Raw genomic sequence first — 24875 nt, forward strand, 5'->3', positions numbered from 1 at the left:
TTAACTAAATAAATAAAAAACATTGTGAAGAGAGAACATTTTTTTTCTGGAATTACGCCCGCATTATTTCATTATTTTAGTGATGGATTATTAAATTACACATATGGTAGAAAAATTATTTATTTTTTTTCCTGCCGCTTCTCTCCAACTTTGATTTTGACTTCAAAATAAAAAATCAGGAGTAAACTTTAAATTAAATGAAAAAAAAAATCTGATGTGGTCAGCATATAACCGACCGCAACGTGTATTGTCCAGTTAAGTGAAAATGTTACAGAATATTATAAAAATGCCTGTTAAATACTTCTTTCCAATTTTTAGGACATTAGTAAGCTTGTAGTTAACATACCTACGACAAACAATTAGTTTCACTAACAACCAGATCTCAAATATTAAATTTCAAAAAAGTCCAACAATTCTCTCCGTAGATATGGTGAAAAATGTGAAATCGGCCCACAGATCAGTTTTCGAACTCTGATCTTTCCAAAAAATTTATATATTAATTATTTTAGTATGAAGAATTTAAATATTAAATTTCAATGAAATCGGCTGAATATTTTCTTTAAAGTGGTCAAAAATGTAAAACAGGCCCGCTAAAAAGTGCAGTTGCCGAGGCCTGATATATCCCAAAAGTTGATCAATCCGTGCCATGGTCGAAATAAACTTACATATAAAGTTTCATCAAAATTGGTTCAGCCGAATTTGAGATACACGCGTGCACACGCAGACCGACAGGTTACTAAAAATAGTTTACTTAAACTTCCCTACTATGGAAAAGTGCATTCCCACCGAAAACTCGATATGCAAAATTTGTTGCCATACATTTGTTGCCACAAATACCTACGAGTATTGTATACAAAATACGGTCGGTAATTAGGCGTGCATGTAGTTGCTCAAAACGTTTGTAAGATGTATGAAACACAAATGTTATCTTTTAAAATGCTTATGTAAATTATCAAATTCAAAATTATATCTATACCTTCAAAAATTGTAGAGCAGAAACATTTTTAGAAGACAACTATGAACTCATAAATTGCGTATCGTAACGTATTGTTCTGTTACCCAGGATGCATAATCCATAGAATCTACTTACTCCAATGTATTTTGAGAACGCTTAGTTTTTCACTTTCAAATAACAATTTCCGTCGTTCTTAAAAAAATCCTCCTGCTAAAAATTTTGAGATAAAATAAATTCTAATTTTTAGGATTTTATAAAATGTTGTCACCACCGTGAAAAGTTAAAAAAAAATAATGCAATTAAATTTAAGCAATATTGAAAATTTGTTTTTTTTTCCTTGTTAATCTTGTTTCCGCAACAAAATTGCAATCATATCAGACATTGTTGTTTTATTTGTTTGCGTAAACGGGTCGATTCTCAGCTTTCTTTTTTAATTTTTTTTGCAAGAGAATAAAAAACATTGAAGAAGCGAATGCAGTACAACCTCTAACGAATAAAGAACAAAAAATCACAATGGAAATGGAATTTATTTGCATATTCTTAAAACTGAAATATTTTATTTCACATTTATTTTATTTTTTGTTTTTTACATAGTGAAGTTGCAAGCTGCGTTATAATGACTTGTGATGCTGGCTAATATCCCAGGCTGGCGAACGAAACAAAATATTTAATAAAGTTCAAAATTCAAAATTTTTTTTGTGTTATACATTTTTAAAATATTGCCACTTTTCATTTCAAATTATTTAAATTTCCACGATGTTCTCTTATTCAAAAAGCTCGTAGAATGATGTACAAAAATTTTTATTTAAATTAAATACTATTGAAATAATTAGTTAGTTATTCAAATCACAAAGCATTAAAAAAGCATCAAAGCTGCTGGTCTTAATTAAATACATCATTCAAAATTTACACAACATTTGGAACCAGAAAGCGCGGTTAAAGATTTTCAAAAGATTTTCTCGAGTATCTCCATGGCTATTGTGCTATTATGGAATTTTATTGTTTTCCCCGCTGAATTCGCCAACTAAAGTATTCTATCAGTCTTACAATAACTTCAATAAAATTTACAAGCAAAATTTTAAAGAGTTAGTATTAAGATCTACAATCGAGTACAAAACGGTTTTGAAGAAAGTTTTCAATCCTTAGTTAAAATTTATAAATATTTAAAAAATATTGAATGATCAATTCAATAACATTCATTTCATTTAACAGAAATCAAAATATACACCAAATAGAGAGAATGGAGAAAAGAAAGGTTCGGAGTTCAATCAATTTTATTACGATCAATTAATTCAAAAGTTTAAATTAATTAATTCGTACAGTTTCAGTAACTTTTTAATTAAATTTATTTATAACTTTTTTTAAATTTTAGAGCTAGTAATAAATAAATCCAAAAATATTAATTAGACAGATTAACATTTCCTTTCTGACTTGAAATAATTCCATTTCACTAACTCTACATGAGAGAATTTCAAAGAAATTAAGGAGAAAAATGTAATACCAATCTGATAAGTATTTTAATCAAAAACAGTCTAAAATGGGCCAAAAGCTCATTAAAGAAAACCAGGCCTATAAAACTTTGTATGACAACCAATTCACATCGGAGCCATTCGGATTTTTATTTCTCAAACATTATTAAGCTTGTTTCCTATTCTTTTTTCATATTTGTTATATAATATTACATTTTTTTCAATTTTTATTATCCATTCCGAATTTTAATTTATTTAAGCAAATAAATTTAGATGATTCCGCTCTTGCTGGTTGCACGTTTTACACAAAATATTTCATATATGCAAGTATTACACAAAGACGATACCAATAAACAAACCTCACATTAGTACTGAATTGCAAAAAATTCGACAATAAACTAAAAATACAATGAAAATGAGTGAAAAATAATACTAAAAAAATTATTCAGTTGCTGGACGGTCAATGTTGGCCAATGTCTGTTTGTTTTTTGTTTTTTTTTTATAGCGTATATAACTTATTATTGGGGTCCAGGTTTTAAATTTCAAAATCATTTGTATGTATATTTTTGTACCTTATTTTCTTTTTTACTTTTTTGTGTTAGGAACGCTCCTTTGCTTTTGCCTTTTACTTTATTTTTGTTTAATAACAAACAAAAAAAAAACAATTCTTTGATTTATTCCTAAATTTGATTTGTAATTTGTTGGAAAAAAATGACGCAAAAGCATAAAGGATTCCTATATAGCTGTACAAAAAACGATCCTATAAAAGACGTGAAAAGGCATAAAGAGAATAAACCAGAATCTCAAATGGTTTCTAGTATTCAATATGTAAATAAGAATTGTAGAGGAATATTATGGGTACCTCTATATATGGAAAACGTATATATAGAGGGTCCCTTTGTATATGGTTCTTTATTAGTTATTCACAAAACTAGTTTAGTATTGATTTATAGTTTGCACTTATATAAAGTTACAAATGTATTTGTATGATAATTATTATATGAATTTTCAATATAAGCAAATACATAAACGTGTGCATAAATATTTTACATTACAAAGATTTGATCCAATTGATTGATACAACCAATTGGTAAATTTTAAAATTGAATTTAAAAAGATTTGCTCTTTGACTGACTAAACGTGAATAATAAACCTGCAATATATATATTGCGAATACCCGTTATTCGTAAAAAATAAATCCAAAATGCATTCGTATTGCAATTTATGTACTAAATACAAAAATGCATGCATAAAACTACAAGAAAGAAATATAACGAAATTTCAAACAGAATGAATGAAAATTAAATTAATTTTTTAAAAAATTCTCTTTAAAAATATTCAAAAAACCAAATACTAATTTTTATTTTGCATATATTTGTATGCAAAATAGCTTTATATGTACACTTTTATTCAAATTGAAAATTCAAATAATCCTGCCACAAAATCGCAAAAACTTTCAATTATACGCGTTTTTATTTACCTATGAAAATTAAGCGTGAAAACCTATATCCAATGGATATTAAATAAATCTAAATTATTTTTTAAAAATTTTAAGTCTTTTATAATAATATTAAATCTGCAGATATATGTAAAATCAATTATTTTTCGAAAAATAAATTTAAAAAAATTGCTAGGAACTTAAATCTAAAATGCCGCTTAGTGATTTTGTTTACAATTAAATAAATGTAATCCGTTTCGAAATAAGGATTGTTAATAAAGAAATCCAAAATGTTGTAGGGGAGTTCAGAATTTAAAATTAATAGCCGAAACGATTGAGATTAAAATAATAAAAATATGGAAGCATGATGATAAAAATATCAGACAACGCAAATCAAATAAGACTTTACTTAAGCCAATACCACATATCCCATTCCCATTAAGAAGAGATAATTGATGATACCCCATTCCTGATAGAAAGAGCATGCGAAAATCAACGTAACATAAAAAATGCAAGAATTTACCAAAATTTATTTTTTAAAAAATATAAAGGTGCTAAAAAAAGAAACTTGTATACATAAATTTTTTTTCTCCTTACAATGAATGGGAGCATTCATTTTCTTAAGTCCTTGAGTCATTTTCTTAAGTCCTAAGCGGGTGACTAAACGTGTAGAGTTCTTCTCTAATATTAAATATTGAAGCTACTAATATTTATTGTTTACTTTTGTCAGAATTCAATATCGAAATTTTCAATATAATATTTCAATATTAAGATTGAGCTGATCAATGTTTGAAGTTAAGGTCCTTCAGTTTAAAGGTAAAAAACTAAATCAATCAATCAATTAGTATTTATTTAATTGGCAACTTCAATCTTCATTAATATTAAATAAAAACTTTAAGATTTTATTTGTCCTAACCTTTTTGACATAGCTTGAAGTCTCTTAATCTCTCTCTTTTTAATTTATTAGACCAATAGAAATTATAATTTTATTTTACATATTAGATATTTAGAGAAATTTTTTACGTTACGTATATTCCACTATTTCCAGAGATATGCACACAAACTTTGTCATTATTCAGTAAAATGCTTTTTCAAAATGACAATAGTGAGATGACAAGAAAATACCATTAAATAAAGTCAAAACAATCAGCATCGTATGGGAGAAATGCAATAGTACGTTCTTTTTAAAAAAAAATATAAATTCCAATTTGAAAGTGACTTAAAAAAACTGGCTGAAAAAGAAAAATAAATTAGACAATAACGGCCTAATCGTGTGTCTCACTTTTTAATCACTTTCAAATCAGAATTCTCCATTTTTCTAATGGATATTTCATTTTTCCAATAAGATTACTCACTTTTTCAATTGGATTTTTGCATTTTTATGTCAAATCGTCAACTTAACGTCTCACTTTCAAAAACAAAGCAAATAAATTTTGTACACATTTTAGAAAAACACGAAATTCCCAATACGGAATTGTTCTTGAAAATTACATTATGCAAATATACGATATTTACTCACTTTCTTCTCACTTGTCAAGTAAAATAACGAGATAGACGATCATGCTTCAAATCTCTTGGTCTATGCTTAGTGCATCCTTCGAGCATGAATGAAAATAAAATATAACAAAATTATCCGTGGATTTAAGAACAAATTTTTATGAGCTAAAAAATTTCATCTTTTCAAAAAAACTCCATTTTTACTTGTGTTTAACCTTAAATTTATCTAAACAAACTCTTAATAAGTTTTTAGTCATCTCAAATTACAAACAAAAATAAATAATTATTAACTATATGCATTATGTAACTGGTGTAATAATTAAGTAAACTACAAAGCATCAGTTCAGATCTATGCAATTAAAAGCATTCTATTATCAAAGGAATTCTTTGGAAAATTCATGTGAGGAATTATTGTTTCTAATTATTTTTTTTGTTATATTAATTGTTATTCTTTGAAAATATTAAGTAATAAACTTTACACTAAACCGAAGATCTGGAATCAAGCCAGCACGCGATCTGTTTCAAATAGTCTAGACCACGAAAGAAATTGGAATTAAATTGGTTTTCATAATTATTTTGCAAAAATTTTTACAAAATTTCTAAACATTCTAAATAAAATATTTTCGATACAAATTGATGAATTTAAAACAAAAATATTTTTTTAAATATTAATTATCATAAATATGTAACATCATAAGTTCATTCATATGCATAAGTCTACGCCATACAAGAATACAAGGGAATTCTTGGAAATTCTTAGTGAGTTTTACATGAGTTTTCTTGTAATAACTTTTATTTTTTTTTGCATTTTTTCTCTGTTTTATCTGATTTTATTTCTATAATTCCTCTAATTAATTTAATATGCAGACATTATCTTGATTATGACAAGTTCTAGTTACACAAATGATCCATAATAATTTTATCAAAGTTAAGGTAAATAAAATATTAAAAGGTAACAACAAAATGATAACTATGTAGTCTGTAAGTATAGAAAAAAACAATAATAAAAGCAAAAATTATATACTTACATAAATTATTCTTTTTCTTCCATGTAAAGATGAAAATCTCTAGAGAAAAAAAAAGAGTTAAAAAATCATGGTTTATGGTATCAAAGTAACCAAAACAAGAATAACAATGGCAATAATAATAACGATGAACATATTTGTCGTGTCTACCCTGTCATCTTTTCGTTATAAAAATCTTGTCATGTTTTTTTGCTCTTTTATTAAGTTTGATTTCAGTTTGTCTCCTTGTTGATTTTCTGTCGTTAATCACCTTAAAAGATGAACTTTTCCAAATTCTTTTTTGTTTCCTCTTTTGCAATTGAAATGTACAACCAACTTGCTCGTATTATAGAAACTAGAGTTAATGTATATACATATAGTATGTTTATGAGAATTTCAATATGGAGCAATGTGATTTTAATTTGAAATAAAAGTAAAATTAAAAATAAGATGCAACCAACACTAGGAATTATTTACATCATACCTAAAATGTCTTTTCTGGAATTTTTAAGTTAAATGAACATTTTTTAAAAAAATTTTTTAATTATTGTTACATACTATGGTTACCTTATTTTTGAAAATGACCTGAAAATCACAATGTAGGTACTTCGAATCTTGCAATGATATAATATGTTAAACTTACATTCTACCATATTAGAACTTGAAATTTTTACTTAATTCTCGAACTAAGCTGGCCAATTTTTCACAACGACAAAAACTATTTATTATAAATCAAATCAGATTTATGAAAATGACACCAATAATATTTCGATAAGGTCAAGCACATTAATTAAATGAGCAACTAAAAATTACAGGTTTTCTACGTTATAATATTATTTTACTGATAATATTATAACGTAGAAATATGTGCGCATATCAACGATTTGAATCTTTTTTACCCATGACATAATTAAAACTATGAATCTTTAAGACCAATTTAAAAGAATTAGAATTAAACATTTTTTCGAAACGTGCTAAAAACGCACAAAAAGTGGAGCGTCTTCCTATACATTTTCTATTAATGATATTTCTTAAAATATAAGAATCAATCAGAAATTAGTTAAAATCAGTTTACATGAGTAGTTCAAAACAAAATTAAAAAATTGCTATCAAACCTTGGTTTTAAAAAATTAATGACGTTATTAAGGCAGTAAAGATTTTATTGAAGAACCTTTTTAAATGATTTATGCAAAAGTCATAATATGTCAATCTACAAATACGATACTTTAAAGTTTCACTTCAATTTATCTTAACGCGATGTGTTCAAGAAGGGTTCAAGGAGATGAAAAACTTATCAAAAAAAAAAAAAAAACCAGAGAAGAACAAAATAAAAATGAGGTACGGAGACGTTGATGATACCAAAAAGTAACATTTATATTTGTGTAATTTTTTTAAGTGAAGATGCACTCAGCGATTCCTTCTTGGAATAAAAATACAAAAATGTTGTTGAAACTCAAAAAAAAAACCAAAGAAATATCTTTCCTTTTTTGGCTTTTTAAAGTGCACTCATAGTAAAGAAAGTTTTCAAAGTTTGGTTTATTGTTGCTTTATTATTCCCTTTACTTTAACTCTTTTTTAATATATTTAAGTGATTTTTTTTATAACACAGTTTTAAGAGAGAAATCATAGTCACAATAATAGTTATAAATGCAGATTGAAATCTTAAGGTAATATTACAATACTTCAAAAGTTTCTCAAAGTATTCTTCAAAGACGAAAAAAATAAATAAATAAAATTTAAAAATTCTGAAAAATGGTACGTAGAAATGATAAAAAAAATCGTTTGCTTTGAAGTTTTGTTGGTTAAACTACAAAAAATGTTGCTCTTTTAAATTCAAGTTGAACATTTAAAGATTAAAATATTGCAATACATTTATAAACTACTTGTTTAAACTTACACTTGCCCCTCTTTCAATATAAACCCCAAATCGTTTGCGAAATTAAAAATTATTTATTTTAAAACCGATTTCCTACTTGTCTTATAATAAATATAATGAGTAGATTTTGTTAAAAATTCGGATTATAAAATATTCATTTTGAGGCCATTCACGATAAATTTTAAATTGCTATAAAAAATTTTAGAAAATAACATAAGATTTTTTGGGATATCTATTAACATATTTATGTATATAATACATAAATATGTATTATATTATAACACATATTTATGTATTTAATATACTCGACTAATTAACAGGGAGTTCTACTCCCGAACTGAATCATATACTAACACATTAAAATAAATAATTCTAATATTCTGCATAATATTTGAATTATTAATAGTAATTTAATAAAAATCCTATTTATAGACTTCAGCTTTTATTTTCTTTTCTACATGCAAATGATGCACTTATCTAAAAACAAAACAAATTTAAATTCAATTTTCATTATTATTTTGTTAATAATTTTACGAGTTCGACTTACAACTGCTTAAAATTTGATAAATTATCAAAATATAGCGAAACTTTTTCAAACGTGTTAATGAAATTTCGATGCTGAAGTGTTTGGTTCAAACTTAAAAATGTAAAGCACCCTACAGAACCTTTTTAAAGGTATTAAGGTTACGTTATTAATTATGATCCTAAAATTATTATTCTATTGATCCTAAATTTATTTTAAAGGAACGAACAAAAACTCAAATAATGCGAATCAATATTAATTTCAATACGTTCCACTATCGTCATCACATTTATTACTTACAAATGTACATACAAATTGAAATAATTCATATCATAATTTATTTTAAAATTTAAATAAATTAAAGAAACTGAGAAAGCTGTTTCCTTCAATAAAATCAATAAATCTAAAATTTAAAACGAATTTATTACTTTTAAATTAACAATCCTATTTTAAAATCTCTATAAAAGTCGATTTCCATTTTGAATTTTAATTAAGAGTTTAGAAAAGAAAAACAAATCTTGTCAAAAAGGCAGTTCATTAAAATATCCTTCTTCATTTTACAATCCAAGTTTCAATCTTGCTTCAAGGTTTTGATATGAATTTGCGTTTTGATCGTCGTTTTTTTTTTCATTCTCCTTAATATGTACTTTAAGTCTCATTCACATTTATTTTAAATAACATTTTCATTAAGTTGAAATAAACACTTTTAAAAATTCTGACAGTGATTAAGTATTAAAACTATTAAAGAAGAAAATGAAATATCATGACACAAAATATGTTCACCCAATCATAGGTATTACTTCCAATAAACAAAAAAAAATTTTCGTAAAAATTTGAATGAATCGACGTTAGGCCTTTAAAGCAAGATATTTAAATTTTAATGCTGTCAAGTAAAAATAATCCTAAACACAGCTTTAACAGATTATAAGATAACCAAAGCTTTAAAAGATTTTAAGATTATAAGATCTCGAGGCTCATGTTGGGCAAATATCATAAAAGTCAATTCAGTAGCAATTAAATTCTTCTAGTCTTAAAAGAGATTTACTAAATGTTTCCGAATTTTATTAATTTATTTTATGAAATAGAATTTATATTTTTTCAATATTATAGACAAGCCCGATTCAGTTAATACCAATTCGACTACCTGTGATATTTTTATTTCTGCAAATTTATCAGTGATCACTAATAACAAAAGCTCAGGCTATTTCGGATTTAGTGGAATTTAAATTCTTATTGAAAATGAAAAAAATATGAGGATTTTTTTAGTAAATTTTGTACTTCGCATATTTTATTTTTTATTTGGTAATAACAAACTTAATTTATTTTTCATAACACTACTTCATAATATTTTGCTGCATAAGTGTGTGATGCAGTGAAATTTGTCAAGTACTAAGCACTTAAATCCGACATGGGTATGAAAATATATAAAAACAAAAAAAAAGCTAAATATTAAAAAAATAAAAGGAATTTTTTTCTCTACTTTTAATAAGAGTAAAAGAAACAGTCAAAGGATTGAAGTGAGTTGAACATACAGACATATAAATTTTTAATGTTTTTTTTTCCATTCCTTATTTTGTTTTTTGATTATCTGAAGTCATTAAATATAAAATAATGAATTGACTTTATTCGTCGTTATGAATCGATTACTCTGTGATTGACATTCATAATAATTGATACTCGTTTCTTAAAATAACATAAAAAAATATAAAAATATACTGAAATCAATTGTTCTTTCGTTTTCTGATCATGCATTTCTGTTGCAAATTACTTAACTGAATCAATAAAAGAAGTTCGTATTTTTTTTAAAATCGTTTATAATTTTTTAAAACATTTTAAAAAAATTTCTATTAGCTTGTTTAAGGGAGACTACAAAAAAGAAACTATGTTAAAAGTTAAAGCATATTGTCTAATTGTAATGAATGCAATTTTTAAAAACTTTCGTAGCTGTTAAACATAACGTCAATTTCTTGTTTATATTCATATGTATTAAGATTTCATAAAATTTGCAGCGAATAATTTTTATTGAAAGACAATTGATACATGTACATACACCTTTAAATTGATTTAAATATAACGCACCGCGTACTTTAAATTAATTTCAAAAACCAAATATACAGATGCAAAAATACTAATTGCATTCGTACGTTATACAAAATAAAATGCATGTGATTTCTGAAGAAATCTCCAATTAAAATCCTGTTGCAGTTTACCGATTCATTTCTCATTTAAAAAAAAATATCATCCAAATATTAAATTTAATTGAACTTAAAAAGTTCTTAAATAATTTTAAATGTACAAATGGGTACAATTTAAAATTTATAAATTTTAAAATGTCAGAAATTTCGTAATACTCACGATACAAATACCTTTTGGCCTCATTTCTACATTATTTCTGTTGTTGTCTTTTATATAACACTTCTTATCTTGATATTTATTATTAATTTGAACTGAAAATGGAGTGGACCTATGAGCTCCCGAAAAATAAAAAAAAACAATTAAATTAAAAAACTTCATAAAATTGTCTCATCAATTTTGATTTATTTTTATTTTTCAATTTGATGAGAATTTTTGAATATGTATTTTATCATTATTTCTTAACCAAAACAGAAAGAAAAAATCTAAGAACAAAATTATTTGTTTTGATTCATAAAACACTCGTTATTTAATACTTTGATTGAATTGATATATGTATGAATGTACGTATTTTAATGATAAAATATTTGACGATGTACATACTTATATTTTAAATAATGAAGAGAAGAAAAGCATAGAGAGAGTAAAAGAGAAAAACTATTACGACTTTGATTTAATTCAATTTGACATTTCAACTTTTATTTTACGTTTAACGTTATTCATTTCAATCGGTAAATTAAAAATAATTAAATGGTGAAAAAGATCGTGTCATTTAAAATTTAAATTACAGTATTATCATAATATGAATAGTACAGTTATATTGACTTATTTACATTCTTATAGCTTGCATATTTTTAAGTATCGTAACGCATATAATTCATTTTGACATTTTGTTTTTTCTTTTACTTTTAATTTGAGAAATTATTCATATTTTGTTTTTTTCCTGATTTGTTCTTAATTTATGAAATTGTTATATTGAGTAATGCACGACTTGTAATCAACAAGCAACAATAAAAATACGAAAAAAAGCAAAAAACCTATAAAGTAACAAAATATGAAGGCATTAACGTCAATTGATGCGTTGATGAAGATGGACATCTTAAATTTTTGTTAAGTTGGTATTTCTATGTTTATTTTGCATTTATTTTAAGTCATTATTGTTAAAATCATCAGAACTAAATGGTGACGATATGAATTGTTTCAAGTGTCTTCCACTTATAACAAAAAATTAAAAAAAAAATCTTATTTCAAAAGATTTAAAAAATTGTTTTAAAAAATGTACAAATAGTATGCGTAACAAGATATGCTAAAAAGCAAAAACAAAATAAGAATAATAGAATAACTTTTAGGTTTATGTGATCGGGTTGAAAATTTAAATGAAAAAGGGGTGAGCAAAATTTATTTTTAAATCGAATTTAATTTAAGTGTCAAAAATGTAAAAAAATAAACAAAATAAAACAATACAATTTTGATTATGAAAAACGAAAAAATGCAGAATTGAAGATTTTTTTTATTGCTATTGAGATTTATTTGTTAAATGATGATTGAGAGATGCATAAATTATTTTAGTCATTTTTCACGTAACGATAAGTGTTCAGTTAGAAATTTTAAATTAAATTAAGTGTTAAAACAGTATGAAAAAGGGCATCACTGACGCCTGCCATCATACTACTTGAACCCATCACCATATTAAATTATAACTGAATGTAATAAAGCAGGAAGTAGTTTTTCTTTCTTTTAATTTCTCTTTCGGTTTTTGATTCTCATACTACACCGTTTTTTAATGATTAAAGATTTTCAGCAATTCTTATAATCAATTCCGTTACGATTTGAAACTATTAAAGTTCGCATTGTTTTATTACTCATAATAGTTTCTATCCTGTTTTGATGTACTTGTAAACCATTTACTAACACCTAATATTATAAACTAAATAAATTTAATTTTTTTATAATTTTCACAATATTATTTTTATTTTTTTATTTACTTTTCGTTTCAGATGGATTCTTTAACACATGAAAAGATTTGACTAGTATTTTTGTAATTAATGGCAAAATATAAAATGAAAAAGTCTTAAATGAAATTATTAAATCAACTTTCAACTGTAGTATTAAGATACTGTTAAAATTTGGGGAGAAAAACTTCAACAAATAACAAAAAAGAAGAACACTAATTTTATTTCGTGTTTTTGGAATAAATACTCCGAAATTAATTTAGCACAATTCATTTGAACTGCCATCTTCTTTTGGTTTACATACAAAAAAGATGGCGGATCTAAGAAAGCTACGACACCAGTTTTTATTGATTCTAACATTATTAATATCAAATATATCTGCTGATAGTGTACAACATGTTAGCGATGACGATGTTCATCTAGGTGGTACAAATGGAGGAAGCATTGGGAGTGGTATAATGCATTCAAGTTCAGGTGGTATGCATTCAGATATAATGCACTCAGGTGGAACACCATCACCAGCACTTGGCGTACCAATAATGCCAAGCGAAAATTCAAAGTGTGAAGTAATAACAACACCAATGTGCCGGGGCATTGGTTATAATTTAACATCATTTCCAAATGAAATGAATCATGAAACACAAGAAGAAGCAGGCCTGGAGGTTCATCAATTTTGGCCATTAGTTGAAATAAAATGTTCACCAGATTTAAAATTCTTCTTATGCTCAATGTATACACCAATTTGTTTAGAAGATTACCATAAACCGTTACCAGTATGCAGATCAGTTTGTGAACGTGCACGAGCTGGATGCGCACCGATTATGCAACAATATAGCTTTCAATGGCCGGAAAGAATGGCTTGCGAAAATTTACCATTACATGGTGATCCAGAAAATTTATGTATGGAACAACCTAGTTATACTGATGAAGGTGGCGGTGGAAGTCATTCTGAAAGTGGCCGAGGTAGTATGGGCGGCAGTGGTGGTAGTTCATCCAAGGCGACAAAGAAACCCTCATCACAAAAATGTAAAGGTAAAAATTCAAAAAACTGTCAAAACACCCCAGGAAGCGAAAAAACAACAAAGGAATGCGCGTGTACCTGTCGAGCACCACTAGTGCTCCTGGGGAAGGAAAACCTTTGGTACAACACAACAGTAGGAAAGGTCGCCGGCGTACCAAATTGCGGGATCCCATGCAAGGGCCCGTTCTTCACAAGCGAAGAAAAGGAGTTCGCAAACATATGGATAGCACTGTGGTCGGGCCTGTGCTTCATCAGCACCCTAATGACACTGACCACATTCATCATAGACACGGAAAGGTTCAAATACCCTGAGCGGCCAATAGTTTTCTTGTCAGCATGTTATTTTATGGTAGCAATTGGTTATTTATCGAAAACATTTATGGGAAATGATGAAATTGCTTGTGATGGTAGAGTTATAAAACAATCATCTACAGGACCAAGTTCCTGTACGTTGGTGTTCTTATTAGTATATTTCTTTGGAATGGCTTCATCTATTTGGTGGGTTGTCCTGTCTTTCACATGGTTCTTAGCAGCTGGTTTAAAGTGGGGTAATGAGGCGATAACTAAACATTCACAATATTTCCATTTAGCTGCGTGGTTAATTCCAACTATACAAAGCGTAGCAGTTTTACTGTTATCGGCGGTGGATGGTGATCCCATTCTTGGCATTTGCTACGTTGGGAATATGAACGTTGACAATTTAAAAACATTTGTTTTGGCGCCACTTTTCGTGTATCTTGTTATCGGCACAACATTCTTAATGGCAGGATTTGTGTCTCTATTTCGAATACGGTCTGTAATTAAACAACAAGGTGGTATTGGAGCTGGTGCAAAAGCTGATAAATTAGAAAAATTAATGATTCGAATTGGTATTTTCTCCGTCCTATATACTGTCCCAGCAACAATTGTAATCGCCTGCTATTTGTATGAGGCAGCATATTTTGAAGATTGGATACAATCCTTGGCTTGTCCATGTTCCACCGCAACTGGACATAGACAAAAACCTTTATACTCAGTATTAATGCTTAAATATTTTATGGCGCTTGCTGTTGGCATCACTTCAGGTGTATGGATTTGGTCTGGTAAAACATTGGAATCTTGGAGAAGATTCTGGAGGAGATTGTGTGGGGTACCTGACCGTACAGGTGCCAATCAAGCATTAATCAAACAAAGACCTCCAATACCACACCCATATGCTGGATCAGGAATGGGAGTACCTGGTTCGGCAGCTGCATCGTTGTTAGCAACACCATACACACAAGCTGGGGGCAGTGTTGCCTCAACATCACATCATCATTTACATCACCATGTGTTGAAACAACCGCCAGCTAGTCATGTATGACCTGGAGAGTCTGGCGCCGCATCAACAACAGGTCTACCAATGGGTGGGGGTAATTCAAGTACATTAGGAGGTGGTAGTACATTAGGCGGTAGCGGCGTTCCAGTTGGTGGTGGTGGTAGTATCATGGGTACTGGCATAAGTAGTAGTACAGTTGGTCATCCTGGTGGTGTTCTTCATGGGAGTCATTTAACTAGTAGCGGTGCTCTTGGCGGATCAGCAAGTGTTGGTAGTGTAACTGGTACACCAGGAAATGGACCACATGGTACACCAGGTTCTGTTGTTGATCCACGTGCCGTTTCTGTTGTAGTAACACTACCAGGACCGCAACACGGGCAAGCTTTAAGTGATTATGGTCCTATATAGTTAACAGTTCGGCCAGATACGGCCCACTGGGTATCAACAAGTAATTTCAGTCAACTCTAAATAAACATAAATATTCAATTTTTCTTTTATTACAAAAAATTTCAGTCTATATTAAGAGTTAATTTAATTTTTAAGAATGAGAAAAAAATATTTTTTTCCTTTTTAAGCAAATTCTTGTAGTCGAAGCGTATGAATTTACCTAATTCCGATAAATTAAAAAAATAAGAAATAAATTATTACCTACAATAATAACAACATGTAAATTTAATAATACAAAATAATTTTTTATTAAAAAAAAACAAGCAATATAAGGTAAATTTTTTTTAATCGCCAAGCTCTCTTCTAGTCCATTAAATAAAAAAAAAAACTAAAAATGTTTTAAAAAAATGGTAAACTTGAATATGCATTAATAGTTAATTTTTTTAATTTGAATAAGCTCCTTCACAATATATTCCTAATTATTAATATTACATCAAATTAAAATCAAAAGTTATGCATTTATACTTATAATTATTGGTTAAATAAGAAACATGGAAACTTAAAGTCTATCACGCACGCAAACTAAAACCTAAAAGTTTTATTATCCAAGAGAGCTGTTTATGCCTGTTCAAAGTAATTGTTAAAAATAATATTTTTAAAATTTTTAAATTTTAAAAATATTATTTTTACAGAAACATTTTATTACATAGTGCCCAAATGTTTACAGGTTATTTGAGCTTCTATTTTTTTCTTCATAAGTTTATTTTACCATCAGGATAACATGATATAAAGGCTATCAATCGCAAGTTTATCAATATATTGATGAACTTTCTAATAATATGTGATATAAATAATTGTAGAAAGTATCGCACTACCTGGACACTGTTCTTATTTCCCTGAATATTTATTAAACAAACATTATTAATATACAAAATTATAATAATAACAATTATTGCATTTATTTTAATTCACAACATTCACTAAAATACTAATTTTTTAAATCGCGGAAGTAATAATAATTTTATAAATACTCTATTTGGATATAATTTCATTCCAAAATAAACTTACTTATGCAGGCAGGAGCACTAAGCTTTAAACAGACGTGTAACTTTTTGTATTTTCCTACTATTCAAAATACAAAAACCAGCCATAACACAAAATAAAACCTTACATATATATTTATTATATTAAAGAAAGCAAAAAAAAAGAATAATTAAGAATATTAAAATTTAGTAGAAAAAAATATTTTTTAATTATTTAAAGCTTTTTAAAACATAATAAAAAATTTGTTTCATAATAATCTGTAAATTAATTATTTTAATACAATATATTTATAAATGTACACATAAATACTTATTAAAAATTATATAAAAATTGACTGAAAGAAAATTATAAAAAAAAAAAACTTTTTTTTTGTTAAAAATTTTAAAGGTTTTAAATTTAAATAAAGTGGAAAGAAACACACCAACGGTAGCACCATAAACATAAATGAGCAACTTTTTATTTTTTAATTATATATAATAATTATATAAAAAAAAACAAAAAAAATTACAAAGATAAACTTTAAAATAATTTATTAATTATTAAAGAGAAATTATATTACATAATATTCGAATTGTAAATTAAAGCATATGAGAGAAACAAAAACAAATTGAAAACAAAAATACTAAAGTTTTTCTTGACTGAAGAAATTTAAAAAGATTATAATACATTATATAATTTGCCATATATTAAACATTTACACACATTTTTACGATAAATACACACACACACATACACATAAACGTCATCGAATTATTAAATATAAGATCATTTATAAATTATTAAATGAAATAAAACAAAGAAATCATGTTATAGCAGGTTATTCACTGCCATCAAAAATGATAAATCTTTATAATAATAAAAAAAATAAATAAATGAATTAAAAATTTATAAATATTAAATAAGAGAAGACAAAAAAAAATTTTTTTAACTTTCATTATCATCATAAAAATTAAACATAAATAAAAAAAGGTAAAATTCTATTGTAACTATAGAAAAAATCAAGACAAAATTTTTTGTTAAAACGGCAACTCTTGTATATGAAAACTCAATTTTGACATTATATGTATGTAATTCAAGATATGTTTATTAATATAGCCAAAACATAAAATTACAAAAAAAGAACAAATTATATAATAAATATTATATAAATTGGAGATACATAAAGAAAAACTTTTAAAATTTTCGCACATATTGTAAATAAAAATATTATTAATAAATAATTTAAATATTGTATAAGATAATAATTTTTATTTTTATTAATAATTATTAAGTCAATGTAAATTATAAAAAAAAATATGAAATTAATTATAAAAATATGATACATACATTTATATAATTATGATAATATAAAAGTAAAAATTATGTTTTTATTTTTATCATTTAAATTTTTATTTTATATTAATCGTTAATTCTATTACAATTCTGTAAAATATCAAAAAATAATATAATTAATTTATAGTTATTTATGTACGCCAAACGTTTCAAAATAAAATGAATTTATTATCTAAATTAAAATTATTTGGAAATCATAAAACATAATTTAATTATTATTTATTTTTACATTAATTTTAAAATCTCACCATTCAAATATATTGCTCAGTAATTCTTCAAAGTAAAATTACCCTTTATTGACACTGAAAAAAGCTGCAATACCATATAAATCTTTTCTTCATTGTACGTCACAATTAAATTATGGAATGGTTTTCTCAATATTTTGAAAAAAAAAATATTAAACTACGGCTAGAAAGAAAACATTTTATACCATTCAATAATTGCATGGCTATTGAATTTAAAAAAAGGTTTAATCATTAAAAACCAAAAATTTCAACCAACATGTATTTATTGAAATCTTCTATCAATTTCTAATGTTTTCACAAATTAATAAAGAGAGTAAATATTTTCAGTTCATTAACTAATTTTAAAATTAATTCATTTTATTTTGTAATCCATATTGAAAATAAACGACCGAAAATTATACAAAGAATGAAAGTAAAAAAATAATATTAATTTTATCTCTCAATTCTTTAAAAAACTATAATTCTTTACATTTTTTTATATTTTTTAAATAAAATTTTATTTATTTTTGTTAATATAATTTAATCCATTTCTAAAATTAATTATTGTTTTATTTTTTATAAAAAAGAATGATTTGCTAATTTTTTTATAATTAAAAACTTTCAAAATTAACAGAAACGAAAATTAATAGAAAAACAATTGTAAAAAAAATAAATATAGATTCACAAAAACTTTAAAAAATAAATTAAAATTAAAGTATTTAATAATTCTCTTTTATAAATAAAAATATCATAATTGAAAAATCATATGGAAAATGTATGTTAAAACAACAAAAAAAAATGAATAGAATTTACATATAAAATTAATATATAAATTTATCATTATTAATTAATTATTATTAAAAACATTTAATATAAAAAACGAAAATTAAAAAAAAAATAAATTAAAAAATTTAATTAAAAAAACGAAAAAAATAATTCAAATAAAACATAACAATAATGTTAAATATACGAAAATCAAATTGTGATTTTAAATAAAAAAAAAATATATAATAAATAATTTATAATTACATGTAATTTTAATAAATATTAGTAGGTAAATATGAAAAAAATAAATGTATAATTAATTTTGTATTCTATATACTAAGAAAAAAAAAATATTAATTAAAATTTATATGTTAAATAAAAGTATATTTTATATAATTTAGAAAAAAAAATTAATTAATTCTGTTTTTGTTTTCATTTTCAAATATTACACTTTATTTTTATGTTTTTTTTTTTAATTTTCAGTTACCATTTTCTCATTTTATTCCAATTAAATTCTTATTATTTTGTAATTATTTTTTTAATTTTACTTTTCAATTGAATTCAACATATCAATATAAAATTAAAATTGTTATTTAACTTAATTATTCGATCTAAATTTCAATCAAGATCAATTCAATTACAAAATAATAATGATGAAGTTCAATAATGCCTCCTAATAAGGTTCGTAATGAAATACGGAATAGGTATAAAAAATACAAATGAATTTTTGAAATAAAGATCACAAATCAACTGGATTTAAACTAGAAACCTTCATTACAAATAAAATACAATTAAGAAGAAGAAGATCTTAAAAACTGATTTACTCAAAATATCTTATTCCTTGAGTATTCTCGAATGCACATACATTTAATAGACTTTAATACCATGACATTAGAAAATATTTGAATTGTAAATTGAAAATAAGTTCAATTTATTAACTAACTGTATAATGCAAATTTGTAATTTTTAAGTGGCCGTAGAAAAATTATGGCCATTTCTCCATAATAGCTTTAGTTATATGAAAAGTTATTAAAAAACATTACTGGAAAGAAAGTAATCGTATTAAAAAAATCAGACCAAACGTAACAAATAATACTCTGTATATTATATGCTAACGAAGAATAGAAATGAGTGCAAAATTTTTGGAAATCCAGCAATTTTCAAAATATGTTAAACGATTACATCTTAGTCAGACAAAATATTAAAAATGTGAGTCTTTCATTTGAACAGTTGTCAGTCCAGCTCTTAATATATGATATGAGTCAAATAGGTTCATTATTCAATCTATCTTGAATTATGAATTTTATTCGCAAATTTTTTTAGGAATGCTATAAAAATACTGTGACTCTCAAAAAACCGAAAAATAAACAAAATCTCACCTATACTCTCAAATTCTTCCTACCGACAGATAAATGACTTTCCTCCTTTCAAATAGTATGTAGGAATGAAAAATTCTTTGTTTTGAATCTTAAACTATTTGACATTTCATACAGGAAGACATACTCGTAATTGTCTCAATTCCTAAAAATTATGAAAGAAAAACCTAAAAATTACTTAACATCGTCAATTATGAAAATAATTGAATTTGATTTGTGTAGATATCTGATATGATTTCTTTATTTTGTGTTTTCAAATAAGTTTGTTTAAAATAATTAACATCTTATATATTTTAAAGAATTCGATGTAAATTTTTATTTTGTAAATATTTGCTTATTTATTGCTTTTAATGCTTTTTTCACGATCTGCATATATAAATAACGTTTTAATTTATTTTTTAAATTAAAAAAATTTTTATAGCTTCTTTATATATTATTGAATTGAAGGCAAAGAAAAATACACATACAAATTTATTTATTTAATAAATAATAATTCGGATTAATAATCATATGTTTTTATTTTAATATATGTACATTTTTGTGTATTTTATTATTTGAAAGCTAAATATTAATTTTTCGATAAATAAAATAATAAAGAACAATATTTTAAAAAGAAAAAGTATAGTATTAAAACTTATTATTATAATGATTAGCACTGCTCGATGTATTTACAATATTAAAAACAAAAAATAAATATCATAAATCTAAATTTAAGTTTTCAAAAACAAAAGAATTTTATTAAAAATAAATGTGAATAGATAATTATTGTATAGATGGTAATACAAGTAAATTAAATAATAAATTTTTTTACTTCATTTTGTTTTTATGCATTATAAAATGTGCTTAGTATTGCCCTATAGTTAATTTTTTAATATTTAGGTATTTTATTTTAATATAATTTTTAAAATTATAATTAATTATTATGAATAATGTTTCAAAGCTCAAATATAGCTTTCTTACTTTATAATTTTAACCAAATATACATTATGCAATTAGTGTTACCAACAAGAAAAATTTAACTAACTTACTATTAAAAATTGAATTTAAAATACAATCATAATTATATTTTCTACTTCTAATTTAAAATTTCCTGTTGCAACATAATATTTTGAATAAATATTTGCATACAGTCAAAATAAAAAATAACCTCAACAATTTTAGTTCTTTTGAATTAAATAAATAAATTAATGTAAATATTTATTTAATAAAAATTTCAAATTTTGCCTAGTAACTGTAGTGACTCCTATTATATAGGTGCAAAATTGTATATTTCAAGTGTTAATTCGATGTTGCCCATTTTGGACTTAAAATTTAAAATTACTAATAACTTGTTACCAAAGTAAAATTAAATGGTTTGTAAGTAAGAAAAATATATTCACAACATAGTCAAAAAAAGTCTCGAGAGTCGTGGTGTGTCAACTCACCTTCACTGTCCACTTATATTATATGAACATGGGGACATATATGAAAAGCAATTTCGGAAAAAATATTTTAAACGGCAAATTTAAAAACAAATTTTATTACATCTAGGCTTACTTCTTTCAAATTCACAAATTCTGGCTTACTTTTAGTTTTTATATTAAATTTAAAAATAAATTAATTCTGCTCTTTTTTTGTGATTTGTAAAAAAAAACTTTTCGTTTTATATTTTTGAACGTTTTTTATTAAAATTAATTAGGTAATAAAAATAAAGCAACAAATATACGTAAAAAAATTTGTGACAAAACTAAAAAAATTTTAAAATATCTTTTTTTTTAATAATAAATGGAAAAATTATACAAGAATAAAATACTTTTAAAAAACGAAAAAAAAAAATATAAAATTTACAAAAAAAAAATTAATTCTAATTTTAAAATAAAAAATACTTTTTCTATATTTATTTGTTTCTCGAAAATTGATTTAAAAAATAAACAAAATATTATGAAATTATTTTTGAATATTGTATGTTGTAGATTGAAAATAAAATGGTAAAAAAAAAATAGTTACAAAGCTAGTAAATACTAGAAACATTTTTTTTTAGAAAACAAAATGTCTGGTTTCACAGATTCGATCGAATATTTAATTAAGATATAAACTTTAAATTATAGAATAAATTTTGAATATGATCAACAATTAAATTTGAACATTTGTTATTTGCTTACATATTAAAAAATATTTTAGTCAAAGTTTCAAAAGTTGACTGTTATCATTTATGACGGGCTCATGTTAGAATTGTCGAACTTAAAAAGGTAAAACTAACAAAGGTATTATAATTAAATGCACTATAACATTAAATTTCAATATTTCGAAATTATTTATTAAAGTTATATTGCACATTTCTTGTTCCATTATTAATTATGCATTGCACTAAATTAGTCTAATGTTAATAACATTGGACGTAGTTAATAACATTTAGTAAGAAAAGAATTTATAGCAAGCGAAAGCTATGTGATGCAATTCTAAATATAAAAAAGCATCTTAATACACTGTTGTGAAACTTCTACTGTATTTGACTTGCTCTCATTGTAAGTTGGTGACTATTTGGAAATGCTATATGAAACAATCTAGCTTCTTGCTTAAATTGTTAAAAAATATTGTGTTAATTATTTGTGAACACAAACATATTGCTTTGTTAATTCGACAAAACACAACAAAAATCATATTCATAAATTTATAATATAATTTATCTTTTATGTCTTAAAATATATAATTTTGAAAAAATGAAAATTTCATTTATAATTATACATAATTTAAATAATTATATAATAAGAAATAAAATATACACACAAGAAAACAAAAGAAAATTGTATACGAAAGCAACACACTTAAAAAAAAATTTATTTAGTAATTATTAAAAGATTATAAATGTATATACAAATAAAGTATATTAATAATTAATATATTAATATAATATTAAATAATTTAAAAACAATTTTATTAATTAAATATTAATTTAATAAAAAAAATATGAGAAATTAATATAACTAATTAAAACCAAACACACACACAAAAAAAAATAAAAATATAAAAAAATTTATATATATATATAAACAAGAAAAAAAGGATAAAGAAAAATACATGTTTAATTTTAGGAATAAAATTATATTAATAATAACAACAATTTTTAATATTTATTATTAATATATACATATATATTTAAAAACAAATATATATACATATTAAGTTGTATTGTTTAATTATACATGTAATACACATATAATTATGTGTACCTATGTGTATAAGTTTAGAATTTTATTTCGAAAAAAAAATAATTAAAATACAAAGAAAGAATAAAAAATAAAACCATAAGAGTAAAACATAAGAATAATTCGAACCGAATTTCTAATAAGGAAGTGAAAATTAAAAACTGATTATAATGAAAATTAATAAAAAACCAAAAAAAAAAAACATAAAGAAAAGAAAAAAAATTAAAAATTAATAAAAAAATTTTTGAAAAAAAATCAAGTATTTATTAATTTTTTATAATTTATTTAATTTAAATTCCGTTTTTAAAAAATTTATTTTGCAGCTTTGGCTTTCTTAATGTCTAGACGAGTGCTTATTAATTATGACGCTTTTAAATCTATATTGCTTATGATATTGTAAAATGCTACCCATATTTTTTGCTATTGGGTATATGTATAAGGTTTCTTATTACCACAACCATTTTGAGTTAAGTTCGATGAACATTTTCTTCAAAAACATAAAAGCTTGCTGTTAGTTTATTTGCGTACAACTAATAAGCATACTAATTATATTAATGCACAATATATTCATTTTTTTTATAAATACCGTGGAATCTTTATAAAGATAACGATCACAATATAACCTTTTATACCCTGTATACAAAGGTCACTAAATATGTGACCTATACCTTGAAAATTTATATTTAAATTTTTTATTTTCAAGATTCTTTATATTGCAAAACTTCTGGATTTTTTATATAAAAATTTCCCTGAGTTATTTTATTTCACTATAGGCAAACACAAAATGCAACATAAAATGTATGCAGGTTTAAATGAGGAATGGAACTATGAAATACTTGGGTCCATTCACTGTCGTATTTAGTGAAGAAAAATGACAAATTTTTTTAAAAAGTGTTCTACGTTTTAAATTATTAACTTTTTTATAAGCCTTTTCTATATATTGACTTTGAAATAAAACAATGAAATGAAATATTTATAACTAAATGTTAAAAAAGTTTTATTTTTGAACAATTGTACATATTTTGTGCTTGCCTTTTAATGTCTATCTTAAACACTTAATAGATTTCTGCTTATTGCTTTCATAAATTAATTAAAAATTAAGATATTGTTGCTTTCAATATAGTATAGTGTTAAAATATTCAATTTAAAAACAAATATTTTGGAATTAAAGAACTATAAGTATATTTGCCCGGCTTATGCATGATAAAATTCTATTGGTGGAGTCACAGATTATTGTAGTAACAAGTAATAAAAATTAACGTAAGTATTACTTAATATTTATTTTATTATTAATAGTATGAAAAATTAAAGAAGTACTGTAAGTAAATAAAATAAATAAATTAAACCAGTTTACTGTTTCATCTAATTTTTTGATTAAATGTGCGTATATATTTGCA

General features: G+C 24.3%; 2 protein-coding genes across 2 annotated transcripts in view; both read left to right on the forward strand.

Annotated features, from left to right (window-relative positions):
• The window catches only part of LOC129605860 (frizzled-2-like), a 201435-nt gene extending 186225 nt beyond the window's left edge, over positions 1-15210 (forward strand). The window contains exon 4 of the mRNA XM_055515847.1: positions 12893-15210. Coding sequence (XP_055371822.1) covers positions 13159-15210 — 2052 coding nt within the window. The 5' untranslated portion in view covers positions 12893-13158. The remainder of the gene's footprint in view (positions 1-12892) is intronic.
• Positions 15211-15249: 39 nt separating this feature from the next.
• On the forward strand, positions 15250-15617 carry LOC129605861 (uncharacterized). The gene has a single exon (XM_055515848.1). The coding sequence runs from the start codon at positions 15250-15252 to the stop codon at positions 15571-15573; it is 324 nt and encodes a 107-aa protein (XP_055371823.1). The 3' UTR covers positions 15574-15617.
• Positions 15618-24875: the final 9258 nt, after the last annotated feature.

Source organism: Condylostylus longicornis, unplaced genomic scaffold, assembly GCF_029603195.1.
Source record: "Condylostylus longicornis isolate FDR11 unplaced genomic scaffold, ASM2960319v2 ptg000016l, whole genome shotgun sequence".
Classification (NCBI taxonomy): domain Eukaryota; kingdom Metazoa; phylum Arthropoda; class Insecta; order Diptera; family Dolichopodidae; genus Condylostylus; species Condylostylus longicornis.